Genomic DNA, 15,702 nt, shown 5'->3' on the forward strand with positions numbered 1-15,702 from the left:
ATGTCTAAGATTCCCCATGATCCTTGTCATAGTTGATTGGATCTTTTGCCTCCCTTTTCTGAGGCTAATTGTGTCAAATCAGGGTCTGATGGACTGTAATTTTATCTTGATTCTCAAATAATTGAATTGGGTCAAGTCCAGCCTCAATCCCCCATAGAGTCTAACTACACAGCTTTTTTGTCACATCAACACTTTGAACCAGTAATCAATGCCTTTATCACATTTCATCTAAATCAAATGGTAAATGCATTAAAATGGTTTGCAGCTGAGCGTGAAGCAGCTGGGATGAGGGTCAGCACTGCTAAGTCTGAGGCCATGGTTCTTGACCAGAGAAAGGTAGTTTGTCCTCTCTCAGTGGGTGGAGTGCTCCTGCCTCAGGTGGAAGAGTTTAAATATCTCGGGGTCTTGTTCCTGAGTGAGGGAAGATCGGAGTGTGAGCTCAACAGGCAGATTGGAACGGTGTCCGCTGTTTTGCGGTCGCTGCACCATTCTGTCCTGGTGAAGAAGGAGCTGAGCCAGAAAGCAAAGCTCTCAATTTATAGGTCCATCTTTGTTCCAGTACTCAGAAAGAACAAGACTACAAGTGGCTGAATTGAGCCTCCTCTGGAAAGTGACTGGACGCTCCCTTAGAGATAGGGTAAGAAGCCAGAGCTTGGAGTAGGTCCGCTTTTCCTCTGTATTGAGAGGAGCCAGTTGAGGTGGCTCGGGCATCTGGTCCGAATGTCTCCTGGAGAGGTGTTCTGGACATGTCCTACTGGGGGGAGGCCCCAGGGAAGACAAAGGACATGCTGGAGAGACAACGTCTCTCAGCTGGCCTGGGAACACCTCACCCACTTCTCCAGAGGAGCTGGAGGAAGTGGCTGGAGAGAGGGAAGTCTGTTCATCTTTGCTGCCCCTGCGACAAGGTGGAAGAAGATGGATGATGGATGGATGGTAAATGGCATATACAGTACTTGTCTCGAAGGTCCAAAGCGCGTCACAGTCACAGATCCATTCACCCATTCACACACTTATCTGCTATCAAAGTCTGGCCCCAACCTATAACCACCAGAGGCAATGTGGGGTTCAGTGTTTTGCCCAAGGACTCTTCGACATATAGGAAGGCAAGGCGGCAATCGAACCTGCAATATTCCAACCAGAGGTTGACCACCCTGCAGTTGCACGAGTATTTCAATTTACTGTATTTCTGAGTCTGTCAGTGCCCTTTTTCATGTCTCTAACTAATCCAGAAAACTTCAGCTCATGTTCTGGGGGGAGTAGGTCAAGGTGTTCGTCTCAAACTGGCTTCCTTGGACTGACGGGTCATCCTCACTGTTTAAAAAAAACCTTTAGTGGCCTTTCAGGGCTCGCCACAGCAAATCAGCTTTTACTGATCTGCACATTTGGTTTGGCAGAATTTTACACCAGATGCCCTTCCTGACCAACCCATCCCTTCAAAAAGACTTAACTGTTGTTTTTCAAATGTGCTTTTGTTGTATTTTAATAAAAAAAAAAAACATTTTTTCATGTTTAAACTTAGGCTTACAGTACATTGTTAACTGTTTATGCTTTTTAATCTTTATAGAGTTCCACTTCTTGAGTCAAGTGACATTCACCAATTTCACAATAATCCAGGACATGATAGATGTTTTCAATAAAACATCAGTGGAGTTAGTGTTCTGTGGAGTTGTTCAAACCTGGGTTCTTCCGTCCTCTCAGGTATCCCACCACATTGTAGATCTTCTTATAGGTCAGCTGGTTTCCAACAGTCAGAGTTATCTTCTTTCGCTCTATACAAAAAAAAAAAAATAAAAAAAAAAAAAAACATAAATATTTCAGCAACCGCCATAGGCAGTCAGGAATCTTTAGGAGTAGAGAGCAGATGAGCTGCTGGGAAAACCTCCTTGTTAAAGAAGGTGACTTTCAGAATATTTGCACCCTGAGGTCGTCCTCTTGGCAGCATCTGCATTACGTGCACATGTTCGAGCCCACCATAGTAGTGTGTTATAATGCATCACTGTCTTATACTCAAAGGTGAGTGTTTGTTTGTATATGATATTTGTTTAGGAGCACATGACTCATGTAGATTTGTCGGGTAGTTTTATTTAGAGAGAAGGGGGCAGAGCAATGGAGGAACATTTCTGACCAAACTCCTTGTCTCTGCAACTTATCACTCTGACAAGAAACAAAAAGAAAACAAGGATCTGTGGGGAAGAAAAGGTCCAGTCCACTGCAATAGCTAGCACAGAACTGTGAAAAGTAAATGGTGTATACCTACTGTAAATAGAGCTTTATACATTGCTTCAAGACCCAAAGTGCTTTGCAGTCACACATACACATGCAGACACTCATGGCAGCTCGATGGCCTCAGATGGCGCACACCTATTACCACCAGGAGCATTGAGCTGTTGAGTTTCTTGTCCAAGGCAGGAACCTGACGTCAGATCTTCTGATCAGAGATCAGAGATGTTCTTCCTATGTACCACAGCTGGCTACAGATAACAAACATTATAAAGCGACCATATCACATTATGGATTTCCTTCGCACAAATAAAGGGAAGCAAAAAAGATTTCGATTATCTTCTCCTCAAATGTTTTTTCCTGATATCAATGCATCACCATAAAGAGAAAATCATAGTGAGTTTTTTAAACAGATAACATAGTTGAAACAAACAAACAAGCAAGCAAACAAAAACCAACAGAAATCGTGCTGTGGACATTTTTTTTTTTTTGCACATGTGAGCACCATGTGGTCATACTTAGGAAACAAACATTGAATTTTACTTTCACAAAAAAGTGTTTGTTTTTTTTTTCTTGACAAGTCAATTGGTTTTTAACCTGGACAGGTCCCCAGTCTTTCACGGGATCACACATTATTATAAAATGTTTTATTTATACACTATATTATCCCATCCAAATGATCAGAATCAGGTTTCTTAATCACTTGGTTTGGCCACAGGTGTATAAAATCAGGGACTCAGACATGCAGACTGTTTTTACAAACATTTCTGAAAGAATGGGCCGCTCTCAGGAGCTCAGTGAATTTCAGCATGAAACTGTCATAGGAAGCCACCTGTGCAACAAATTTCAGTTGTGATATTCCACAGTCAACTGTCAGAACTATCAGAACAAAATGAAAGAGTTTGGGAAGAACACCAATTTAGCCACCAAGAGGCCGTCCACGTTAAAAGATTTTTTATTTTATTTAACCTTTATTTATCCAGGCAGGACAGATGAAGGACAATATTCTTATTTTCAACCTTTTGAGAAAGAAAACAAAGAAAGAAGAGAGAGGTCAGCGGATGCTGAAGCACAGGGTGCAAAGAGGTCGCCGACTTACACAGTCAATTGCTACAGAGCTCCAACCTTCATGTGACCTTCAGATTAGCCCAAGTACAGAACGCAGAGAGCTTCATGGAATGGGTTTCTATGACAGAGCAGCTGCATCCAATCCACACATCACCAAGTTAAATGCAAATTGTCAGATACAGTAGTATAAAGCACGCCGCTGGACAAGGATCAATTCTGGGTTTAGAGGTTGCCAGGAAAATGGTACTTTATTATGCCGAGTGTGAAATTTGGTGGAGGAGGAATGATGGTGTGGGCTTGTTTTCAAGGCCCCTTAGAACCAGTGAAATGAACTTTGAATGCTTCAGGATATCAAAACATTTTGGACAATTCCATGCTACTAACCTTGTGGGAACAGGTTGGAGAGGGCCCTTCCACTTCCAACATGACTGTGCTCTAGAGCACAAAACAAAATCCATAAAGACATGGAGCACAGAATCTGGCCTGCAGAGTCCTGACCTGAACCTGATAGAACACCTTTGAGATGAATTAGAGTGGAGACTGAGAGCCACCGACATCCCTGTGTGACTTGAACAATGCGCTTTGGAAGAATTGTCCAAAATTCCTATAAACGTTCCTCAACCTTGTGGACAGCCTTCCCAGAAGAGTTGAAGTTGTAAAAGCTGCAAAGGTGGACCCACATCGTATTGAAGTAAATGGGTTAGGAACGGGTTATGTGTGACTTCAGTTATGTGAGTCAAGGCAGGTGAACATTTGGTAATATAATATAATATAGGCATAATATTCTTTTTAAGACCAAAGCTTTGAGAGCATACCTGTATATCAGGAATAGGAACAGGTAGGAACAGGAACACCTCTATTGCTGTTCAGGAAACTCATAATGCCTCAGAGATCAACAATTAAGATCTCAAATATTCCTTGAAAATGTCATGCTTTCACAGTTCATTATCTAGCATGTACTCTAATATTCTAGCATGGATCGTAGGAAAAAATCTGTCAAACTAAACGTTTTGTGTGACAGTAGCAAGAAAATTTCCTTAGCAATCATTATAGAAAAGTGAATGTTCATCACTTCTGGTTTTGTCTCCAGTGTTTGTGGTTGTAGACCACAGGGAGATCTGTGACCCACAAACACAGGCAAAGGTGTATAGCAGAAGGAGACCTCATTTAAACACCCTCCCACCCCGCAAACCATATGAAGCGTGTGACTGAGCTGTCACAGGACACTGTGGGACTCTGGCTCTGCCAGACTGGCTGTCTTACTGGACGGCTGAGAGCTCCTGGGGGGTGGGGGGTGGGTGATGGCACAATATCTGAGGGAAATATAGACAAGACGCCAGTAAAGATGTGGAGCAGGGGCTCAAACAGTGCCCGACAGAAGTCCCCCGCTGCAGCACAGCGTCACGGAGCGACAGCCCACTCCTCCAGCTTTGCTGCCCCCCTACCCCATACGCCTCTCCTGCCCTCTCACTTCTGTTTAATGCATTATAAAAATTCACTGCTTTCTCTTATCACCGCCACATTACCCATTTATCACTTTTGACAACGGCACAAATGACTATGGCTAAAGAGGGGGGAGGAACATGTGGCCCCTTTGTGTATTCAATCTGCAGACGTGCGCTCGGAGAGGCAGAGAGAGATTTGTCCCAGAGTAATTTTCTCTGATGATGAATGTCCTTACAGACAGCGTGGCTTCAAAAAGTGCGAGGTGACTCAAACTTCAGTTCTGGGAGCAATGACATTATTCCAACACCGTCCAATCTTAAACTCACACCGTTTTCAGACAGCGCTATGTGTCTCCACGACCCCGTCCAGTTAGAGCTCATGATAGACTTTGCAGTCAGGCGAAGCAAGCTAATGTATCAGTTTAAGCAAAATGAATCACCTGGAAGAAGGTGCACACTAAAAACTCCATAATTAAAAATATTCCAAGTTGGGTTGTTTTTAACCCAACTTCAAGGTTCAAAAGTGGACTCACTTTTTTCTGAGTATTTTCACTTAGAAAAAAAGGGACTCAAGGGAAAAAAACAAAAACATATATTGGCTTAAAATGTAACCAGTGTAATCCGAAAATTGGTCCAAAGAGAAACCCAAAGAATACATCCCCACATGAATAACCCAATAACTGAATTGCAGAAATAACCCAAGTGTCTTAAGAGTACAAACCACTGTAAAAACAGTGAGGTGGATCAGTTGTGTGTCTGATTGAAGTTGTCAGCATTAGATCCTCCATGGAACACCCACGAGGCAGCAGATGTTGATTTAAGAAACTTAGTTTGCTCTTCTGCTGCTTCAACCTCAGAAGTTGCTGACAGTAAAAGTTATTTTTTGTAAGGTACACAGCATAGAACACTTTGCACATGTTAGGTTTCATCCACTCAGGGACACGGTCATTAACTCTATAGAAGGCTGGAATGCTTAAAACCATATATAACCATATTATTACACAAATTATATAAAAAAAACATAAAATTAATTGTGGGAAAAAAGACATTATCAGCAAAAGAGCAACAGAAGTGCTTCTGAGTAATAGAAAATGTATTGACTAAAGTAAACTTTCAAGGCCACAAGGGGTATGACAAAATAGGTGGTGTCCAATGAGAAGAAAAAAAAAATCTCATTAAAACACATAAAAAATAATAATGGGTGCATGTCACCATAAAGCTGTTTAAACATAATATTTGATGACCAGATATTTTAAATGCAAATTGGGAAAGGGAAAGCGGGACTCAATTTGTGCCATTTCCAGGAAATGACTCAGTAGTTCTTTTGTTAAAGTTAAAAAGTTGAAGTCTCATTAGTTGACACACACACCTGGGTGTGATTTAAATATGTTCTCTGTATTTGACCCATCCCATGGGGGAGTGGTGAGCTGCAGACACAGCTGTGCTTGGGAACTATTTAGCGGTTTAACCTTCCAATCCTAGACTGTGCAGTCGTTACCGGACCAAGAAGAAAAGACTTTGGTCCAGATACTATGGTAAAACTTTAAGACAACATCACCTGGATAAATGAGAATCTTATTTCTTTCTTTCTTTAAATTCAGGATCGGAAGATGATGGTTTGGTTAAGATGAATTTGTTTGGTTGACTCTGGGATTACAGTGAGCGTTACGAAACAAGAAAACTATCTGAGCGAAAGTAAAAATGAAAATAAAACCTAGTCTTCCAGTGAGAATCCACATCAGTATTCCTTTTGGGGAACTTAGGTAAGGTTTAAGTCCAACTGGTTCTTTGTGCTCCACATTTGGCCCATCCCCCAGGGGAGAGGTGGGGTGCAGACACAGTCGCACTTGGGAACCATTTGGTGTTTTAACCCTTCAATCCAACCCCTTAATGGAGGCTTTGGTCCTATTTTATGAGTCTTTGGTTTGACTCAACTGTGGATTTGAACCCACAACCTACTAACCTCTACTAGTTGGAAGTTCTTTTTCCACCTCTGTGCATCACTGCTTCATTTTGTTTAATTAATCAAAAAGAGATTAACTTCCATTTTCTTATCCATTCATTGTGCTCTCATGCTTGCATCAAGACAATAAGGGTCTCAGCTCATGTGTATTTTATCTTGTAAAGCAAAAGCCATAATTATGTCTGTATCTGTAACATTCCTTTCTGAGTTTGACTGAAACATCAACAATGGTTTAGGGTGTTTTCATAACAGATTTCAGTCTTTTTCTTTTAAATCATTAAATGTCATGAAATGAAGCATCTAACCTCCATTCTGTGGAGGCCCCAGGTTTTTCATGCAGGCTGGAGAAGAAATGGCAGTGAGAGTGGAGAGTGGAAACATGTGCATACCAATCAATAGGGGGTGTAATTAAAGGGCCTGGGAGGCCTTTTTATAAAGCCATTTGAAGTTGTACTCCTTCGCACTTTTCTCCCTCTGCTGCAGCGTGCCGTAATTACCCTGGAAATCTGGAATACTTTTGGCATTTGTAGAGAGAGATAAAGCTGCCGGGGTTCAAACGTAGAAAGAATAATGCTCACTCTTTGGACACGACAGAGACGTCGCTTTAGAACCCATCAGTGTTATTTTCCCATTAATTTTTCATTAAAAGATGGAGAAGATAAGGAGTGAATGACACCACGACTGAGTTATTATGAAGACAAGAATTCAAACATTTCAATAAAACATAAAAGAAATTCAAGGATAAAAAATGCTTTAGTAAGAAGTTTTTGATGTATTTAATAACTTTTTGAAAAGTTTAGTTATTCTGTAAATATATGACGTCGGTGAATTACACAACTTGATGTTATTTTCTAATATTGTATTTGAGCCATCTCACCTGAAACACCTAAAAAGAGCCAGGTAATGGAGGTGGAGGTATTTCCAGTTCAAACAAGAAAAAAAATCAATCTGGCTTTATAACAGAAAAACAAGAAAAAAAAGTGGCAAAAAATATTTCTAAAGATTCTTGTCATCCCAATAATGCAAGGGCACATGAAGAAAATACAGGAATCCTTAGATCAGAACTACTTTGAAGGTCAGAGGTCAGACCTGTCTAAGTCTGGCATATTTCTCTTGTATCAACCTCAGCTTCTCCAAGGATACTGAGGTTTTTTTCAACTTATTTTTCATCTTCAGTACATTTCAGACGACAATATTTCAAGGTTGCTGCCGTTTTTTTCAACATCTTGACTTGCTTTTATTTTGACAGTTCTTTTGAATTTATTAGTTGGTGACTGAGCTAGACTTTATTTTTTAAAGATGGTTTGATTGGATTGTAAAATAAATTAGAAAAGAGAAGTGATCACCCTTTTTTAAACCATTCCATAGTTTATAAAATGAGACAGCTTAAAGGGGCTCTACCATGAAAATTCTAATTCATTCCTCACTAAATACTAAAGCAGTATTTTGATCAATTCATGCATTTAAGAGTAATCCTCTAAAAACCTGCACCGTCTGCAACAGCCCCTCCCATACCCATGAAAACGAGCGGTTGGAAACGTGCTGACGTAAGAATGATGCCAACTGTCCCCTCCAGGATGAGTCTGTGCTGCAAGCTCCGCCCCCAGACTACAATGAAAACACACCCACCTTCTCTGATTTGTAGTGCCAATGTGGTTATCCCCTGCCGCCAGAATCTGTCTCCTGGCAGGGGATAACTACTTTCCTGTTCCAGGAACCGCTCCCAGATTGATCTGTCGAGGTGGTCTTGGTCTATTTTCAATCGGCCCGAACTTTAGTTCGCTCTGAGATTCCTCAGTCTGGTTATGAAACGAACAACAACTGAACCAAAACAGCCACCGTACCCGACAGTCACGTGATGTAAACATGGTAGAAATGAGGCTATCGGTGAGGCGTGGACAAATGTAGAGCATTAATTATCATATTAGCCAAAAGGAAATAATTGGTCCAACTGTTTACTTATTAGAAAGTTTATTCGAACACCACTAAAAAACATATTATTCGCTTTTCTGTGTCTCATTACATGACAAGCACGCGGGGTGCTGCCGTGACGTTATATTAAAAGCTCAATCGTAGTTCCAACAGAATTCTCTTAAAAACAAAATCATAACACCACCACGATGAGACACGGCAACTCATTAAAATGTGGTCATGCTCAATAAAACAACTTTTAACGTGATCCACATTGATTCTACCGACAATCTATATGTCATAAACTCTTAGGGGCGTGTGTACCTGTAGCCGTAGTGTCCCCAGTAACCATTCCTCCGCGATATTAAAGTTGCATTAAAAAGTGTTGAACCTGGCCTTCATGCAGAAGCTCAAAATCCATCAGCAAAATACAAAGTTTGAATAGGTGAAAAATCCTGGCAAGCTTTCTCAGATGCAGCGCATCCATATCTTTCTCTTCTGTTTTGACCCGCCTCCATAGCTGCTGACCAATGACTGAAGAGATCTTTAGTCACGGGATTTTGTTTACAAAGTTTGGTCACGCTGAGGGGCCCTGGGCTCAAGGCATATGTCGTGAAATGGGCGGGACCGGCAAGGAGCGAAAGGCGGAGCCTCAGAGATCAAGTCGTTTTACTTCTATGTATCAAAACTGTCCAAAAAATGACTCATATTTCAGAAATAATGTATGATTTCATAATATATGATCATATATATGGATATATATATATACGTATATGTATATGTGTGTTTGCAAATTGCGTCCGGGGTAAATGCAGCTTAAAAACAATTTAACGATTTTAGAAAAAATATGATACAAGTTAACGAGGAGGCCATACAGTGCTCAAGCCGTTGAGGGAGCTCTGAACAACATAAACCAACCTACAGAGACAGCACTGACCTGAGTGAGAAAACCCTCACACCTGATGTAAAACCTGAAGTTTAACTAGCAGCACAGGTCAGCCTGAACCGTCACACAGATATTTTATAAGGCTGCTTTCCTCTAAGCTGTCACTGTAAACAGTTTCCCTGTAGTTTTTACTCTGAGCTTTTAATGCAAACTGGAAATAAAACACAGCGACAGACCGCAGAAACTCAGGCAGGAACAGTGATGCAAGACACAGTGTTGAGGAATAACGGCACAATTACAGGGAATGTTTGCGCGGTGCACCCTGAGAACAGGCTGCAATAAATTACACAGTCTAAATCATACAAATTACACTGCAAGAGACAAAAACATACACAGAGTTTTAACAAGCTTCAGCACTAAAACAAATTCCCACTGTCAACACAGCCAGAAATTCTTAGCATTTTGTTAATAACAAGATTTGTTTATTTTTACAAAGGACCAAAGAGGGGAGGAAATTTTCTAGGGGGTCAGTTTTCAGAGCAACACCATCTTGTTAATTAGCAGATTTTGCATGGATTATGCATCACGGGGAAACAAATGTCTTTTTGGTTGTTTCAATGGATGGAGTCTGTGACAGATGTGACACCTCTGGCTAAGTTTTGAAGTGACCTTAAATCAGAGATAAGGCTGTAACATGACAGGGCGGAGTGTAAGGTTGTCCTTCATAGCGGTGGTCCTCAACAGTATTCAGGTTTTAGGTCAGACAGTACTCAATCTCGTTCTATGAGACTGAAGTGGGCCTGAAGTCCTTTTTTTTTCAGCTTCGAGTTTTCCTTAATTTTTGAGGGTAAAGATTGGTCTTATCCTCCGTGAAATATCTGCAGGTGGTTTGAACTGTATTTGTACAGATTTTCTGTAGAAACCATTAACATGTGATACAGCAGCATTGAGCCTTGTCCAACTTTTAATGTTTGATAGATAAATACAAAACAAAAAAATATAATCATAAGCATGAATCCACAGTTTGTTCAACCTTTTTAGCAGCATCTGTGGGACATTAGTAAAGTCTCCTGGTTTTCGTCTGTTAAATAAGAATTCCTTTTTTTTTTTTGGAAGACTCTTCTTTTGTTTCTTCTTCTTCAAATAAAGAAGTTTCTAAATATTTTAGTTTTCCTTTAACTTTGCTAGCTTGATAGCTTCGACACGTGACTGAGCCACTTGACAAGCATCAAGAATGAGTCGGATGTGGTGGAGAGAATCCACTCGTTTTTCAAAATAAAATTTCCTTCAGAATTAGATTAAAACATATGATGGATTAGGGCCACTAAAAAAAGGAAAAAAAAGAGTAATTACAAGTTTTTTTCTTGTAAATTATTACTATAATTATTACTACTAATACTATTAATCTTGTAAATTTATGAGACTAAAAGTTGTAAATTTACGAGAAAAAAGTTATAAATTTAGCCCATGACTTTTAAAGTCATCAATATATGACTTCATTGTCATAAATTAACAGTTATAACTTTTCCCTCATAAATTTATGAGATTTAAAGTCCTATATTAAGTAAAACTGGCCCCAAAGGCTGGTTTATACTTCGCGTCGCAGTGTTTGCACGGCCACCGGAGCAGAATCGCTTGAGTCGGGTCAGAATTCTGCACCTGCTGGTGACGTCACCTGCAACAGAAGTGTTACACCCGGAGTGCAATCGCTGGCAAATCGCATCACTTTATTTCAGCGGTTAGAGTAAGCAGAAAACTCTGTCCAGAGTATATCTTTTAACACTGAAAATGATGAAAGTTACTGATGAAGTTTTGAAATACCAAACTTTACACACAAAGTGAGAAAGAGAGTGGACATCTAGATAGAAAATAGAGCACGTTGCTGGAAAAATAGGTCTTCTTTCTCATATCTTACAGCACTAGAGAATGCAATTTGTTCCTTTTTTAATCTAATTTCGTCGTCTTTGTATTCCCTGCTTCTGTTTAGCAGTCAAACTCATCACTTCCTCCTCTGCCTTTCATGTACCTGTGTGCTTGCAGATGCTGGAAGTGTCTGAGCGGGATGCTGATCATGTTAAAAATAAATACTGGATACAATTGCGTTGCTTGAAAAGTATAAACAGCAGTCAGAAGTACATCGCAGTTATAGTGGAGAGGTGCGATCAAATCCAGCCAACATTAGTATGAACGAGACTGCGAGATTGTGGATGTGACGTGAGCGATTAGGAATCACGTGGAAGTATAAACCTGCCTTAATACTTCATCATAAAAACAGACAAAAGGTTGTTTATTTTCCCTGCGACTCGGTACCAACTGTCCAGTGGACTGGTATTGGTCAGCGGCCTGGTGGTTGGGGACCAAACTCTCATGCAGTGTGTCACTTGTGGATATACTGTCATACACGCAAGGGATAGTCTCTAAAGTTACCCTTGTATTCTCCAAAGCAGAAAGAAAAACTGAAATGGGAAACGCACTTGACCAGTTCACTCTTCCCATGTTGAGCTCTCGTCTCCTGTACCCATAATTTTCAGCTCAAAAAAGCAAAATAAAACTTAGCTTTTGATCAACCCACCTGTTATTCAAAAATGGTGTAAAGAAAATTTAAAATGGCAAATTTAAGGCTAATTAATTGTAAAAAAAAAAAAAAAAAAAAACTAAAAAGGGGGGTGGGGGGCTGTCATTGCTGTAAATATCACTACATTTTCTAAATCCAAAGTGCCCAAAAATGTCTTCTTCTGCAGCTTGCCTTCAGTGGTCATATGAAGAACTCCAACTTTTGAAACCTCCAGTTATGGAAAGAATTAAGAAACATAAGGTAAGGACTTGATGTCACAATGGCACCCTCACCCCAACCCCACGATCTCCTTAGAGATTTTAAGAACCTTTTTCCAGTTGAGAGGAAAAAAACAAACAAACATTGGTTTCTGCACTTTAGAAATGTAAAATACATGTAATGGCTTGATTTTTCTTGCCACCAACAATAAAGCAAAATATAGCCCCTTCAGTTCAATAATTTCACCCAAAGAGAAAAAAAAATCTTCTAGAGTAGATGCTTTATTTCAGAAAAGAAAAATCAAATACTGCTGGAAGCTTCAATCAATACTGGATTAATATCCAGATCTGTTTTACTGACTTTATTTGAAGTAAATCATGTTTTAATGAATATTACAGAAGAAATACGAATAATTGTTTGGATTGTTTTATGGTCCGTAGGAGATAAAGATAACTGCTCCAGGCAAGTGACCAATAGTGCATGTTTTTTTTTTTTCTGTTTTAATCTAATATGTTTTTTTGCAACATTTAAAAGAGCAAGTGCGCAAAGAGGATGATTTTCTTTTATCTTTCTTGCTTTTCATGGTGATGCTGAAATGTTAAAGCTTAAAAAGTGAGTAACTCAGGACATCTGGGTACTTAACCTATGACGAAATATTTACTGTGGTTGCAAAAGTAAATGGAATCAATATAGTAAAAGCAGCAACAGAGGACGTTTTCATGGCATCGTTAATAAACCTGCAGTAAACAACAGGGGAGCCTGGCATATGTGAATCTGCTCCTCCAGTTCTGTCCAGTTCACTGGATGATCGATGTACTTCCTGTTAATGTCATTCCTGCGAGGCTGTGCACGTATCTGTAACTTTTTTTTAACCCATTTTTTTCTTAAATAAAAGGATGATGTGTCCTTTCTGTTTAATTAGAGAACTGCCTCAAACTTGGCCACAAACTTGATTCATGTAGTGGATAATAATTCAAATTCACATCAGTCGTCCTGTCAAACTTGGGCTTTAGAGTAGTAGTCCCCAACCACCAAGCTGCACGCTTGCCTGTGGGACAAGTGGAAGTGGATCGCAGAAGAAATACACAACCTACATTTTTTTTGTTTTAATATAATCTGATTGTAATGGAAATTTTATTTTGGAAAACTACAGGATTTTCCACCACATATGGCTCATCAAGACATATATCGGAAAGAAAAAGTCTGGAGGAAGATTCAAGAGATTTGCAACGCTTCAACATTTTACACTAAACCTCTTTCAACTGTGGCGAACATGTGCTGGTAAACAGTAGAAAGAGAAGAAGGCCATCCCTGCTTGTCCAGTGTGAACACCACGGTCTAATATGTTTAGCGCATCCTTGAACTTGAATGACATGCCCCGTGTGTCCAACACTAAACCGGTTTGGGACCACTGTTTTCACTTTATATTTCATTGTGTGCTTGTTTCAATGTTGTGGTATTGTGTTGATGATGTTTCTGTGTTTCTTTAGAGCTTCTCTGACAGGAATTTCCGTCTATTGCCTTACAATTAAAGTTTAGTCGTTTTGATGTGAGATCCAACCATGACTGTAAACATGCATGAAGACAAAAACACACAGAGATGAATGCACTCGAAGAAATGGATCTGTGAGCTGGACCAAGTCATCTTCTATGGTCCGCTGATCTCCACAGAGAGCCCCCGAGCAATTAAACAATGGCCAGCCAATATAGCTGCTTTAATTGAAGGGGAATTAAAAGAGAAAAAATAAGTAGGAAACAAAGAAGAAAGTGAGGGAGGAATTGAAAAGAGGCAAGAAAATGGAAACAAATGATACTGAGATCCCAAGTGTGGTCATGGGTGCAGGCAATCGATGGGAGAAAGATTACATCTCTCTTGTTCTGAGTCCTCCCTTTGCCTCCCCCCCAACTCCACTGCCCATCCTCCTTTGCTTCTGCACTCCTCTCAAACTGATGTAACAGAAACAATCCAGAAAGACGTTTAATTCGTAGATCTGTCTGACACACACAAGACTCTTGTCTGAGACAGTTGAACATCCTCTATATAAGATATATAAAAAAAGAAAACTAAAAAAAAATCAATAATGTTTATGCAGAAATTAACTGGTCTCATTGATGCTGGAAAAAGGTCAAATCTTGTTTTTTTCTTTATCACAAAGAGGCTTTTTGGATTAAAATTAAAAAAAAAAAAGGAAAATGTTGACATTTTGCTTTGATCTAAGTTAAACCTTTATTCATATATTGATGTTTTAGATTGTATCATCTTCAACTATTTAACTGCAAACTAAATTGTAATATTTTGTGCCTTCACTTTGTGGTTCTGAGAGATAATTACAAAAATTTGATCTAATTTTCAGTGGTCTTCTAAATATGGCTATGTCCAAATTCCCACCCTAATCCCTAAATACTCTAAAACTATGTAGTGCTTTGAATTTTAAAAGCAATTTGGGCAAAATGCTCACTAATTTTTTTTTCCTTTTAAACGGCGGATATGGCAGTAACCAACTAAAAAACATCAATCCGAGCATATTATGACGTCTATTTAAAACATCACTGTGTTTTGATGAGGAAAATGTGGATAGTTTGTTAAAAATAGCATTTAAACACGATTTTTTAATCGCAAAAATTGTTAAAACGCAATGCACTGTGGACTATATTCACTAATGTAGTGAGCATCGATGAACGTTAGTTTTTCGCAAAGACTTCTGGGAAAATTCTAGCGCACTGGATTTTTGAATTAGTAGTCAGAATTTGTAGTCCTCATTAGTAGTCCCAGTTTCTGTCACCCATCTGTTTAAGTTTTATTAATTTATATGGTGCCTTAAAATAACTTGAGTCAAACATGGCGCCCTACTTTAAAAGTTCAAAAAGAGTCAAATAAACAGCTAAAATGATAAAAAGCATAAAAGAGCGACATAAAAACACCAAATAAAAGCAAAGCTAAACAACATTAAAACAACTTTAAAACACACTAGCAGAGCAGACTCTCATGCTGTGTCAAAGGTGATAAAAATGCGTTTTAAGAAGTGTTTTTTTTTTTTTTAATGGACAGTGAAGATGCCTGCTGAATACTCTATTTTATACTCTTTCCCGCTAGCTTACAGCCCTTCACACCCTCAACTTAGGTGCAACAAAAATGGCGAACAAAATCAGAGCTGTTCAGTTTTGATCCAGACGCCAGCTCAGACGACGTACATGGATATATTTGTTTGGATGCATTGGAGTGATGCAGGGCAGAGAATTTGTTGCCATGCTACTTGTAGCATCTACTTCACAACTATAAGCTTTTCTAACAGCGTTTTTGCCTCTGAACACATTTGAATAAAGAAATATCATTTTAAGCTTAATTTTTGTTCTTTTTATATGTCCATCTTTATCAGAAAAATGTCACAACATATTAAAATCACCAAATTCATCTGAATAGGTCTTTAAACAAAGA

At 39.3% G+C, this 15,702-nt stretch overlaps 1 protein-coding gene across 1 annotated transcript in view; it reads right to left on the minus strand.

The window, feature by feature from the left end:
• The window catches only part of LOC112150722 (inactive N-acetylated-alpha-linked acidic dipeptidase-like protein 2), a 321,270-nt gene that overhangs the window by 134,705 nt on the left and 170,863 nt on the right, over positions 1-15,702 (minus strand). Inside the window, exon 9 of the mRNA XM_024279192.2 lies at positions 1,677-1,769. Within this exon, the coding sequence (XP_024134960.1) occupies positions 1,677-1,769 (93 nt within the window). The remainder of the gene's footprint in view (positions 1-1,676; positions 1,770-15,702) is intronic.

The sequence above is a fragment of the Oryzias melastigma genome, linkage group LG4, assembly GCF_002922805.2.
Source record: "Oryzias melastigma strain HK-1 linkage group LG4, ASM292280v2, whole genome shotgun sequence".
Taxonomy (NCBI): Eukaryota; Metazoa; Chordata; class Actinopteri; order Beloniformes; family Adrianichthyidae; genus Oryzias; species Oryzias melastigma.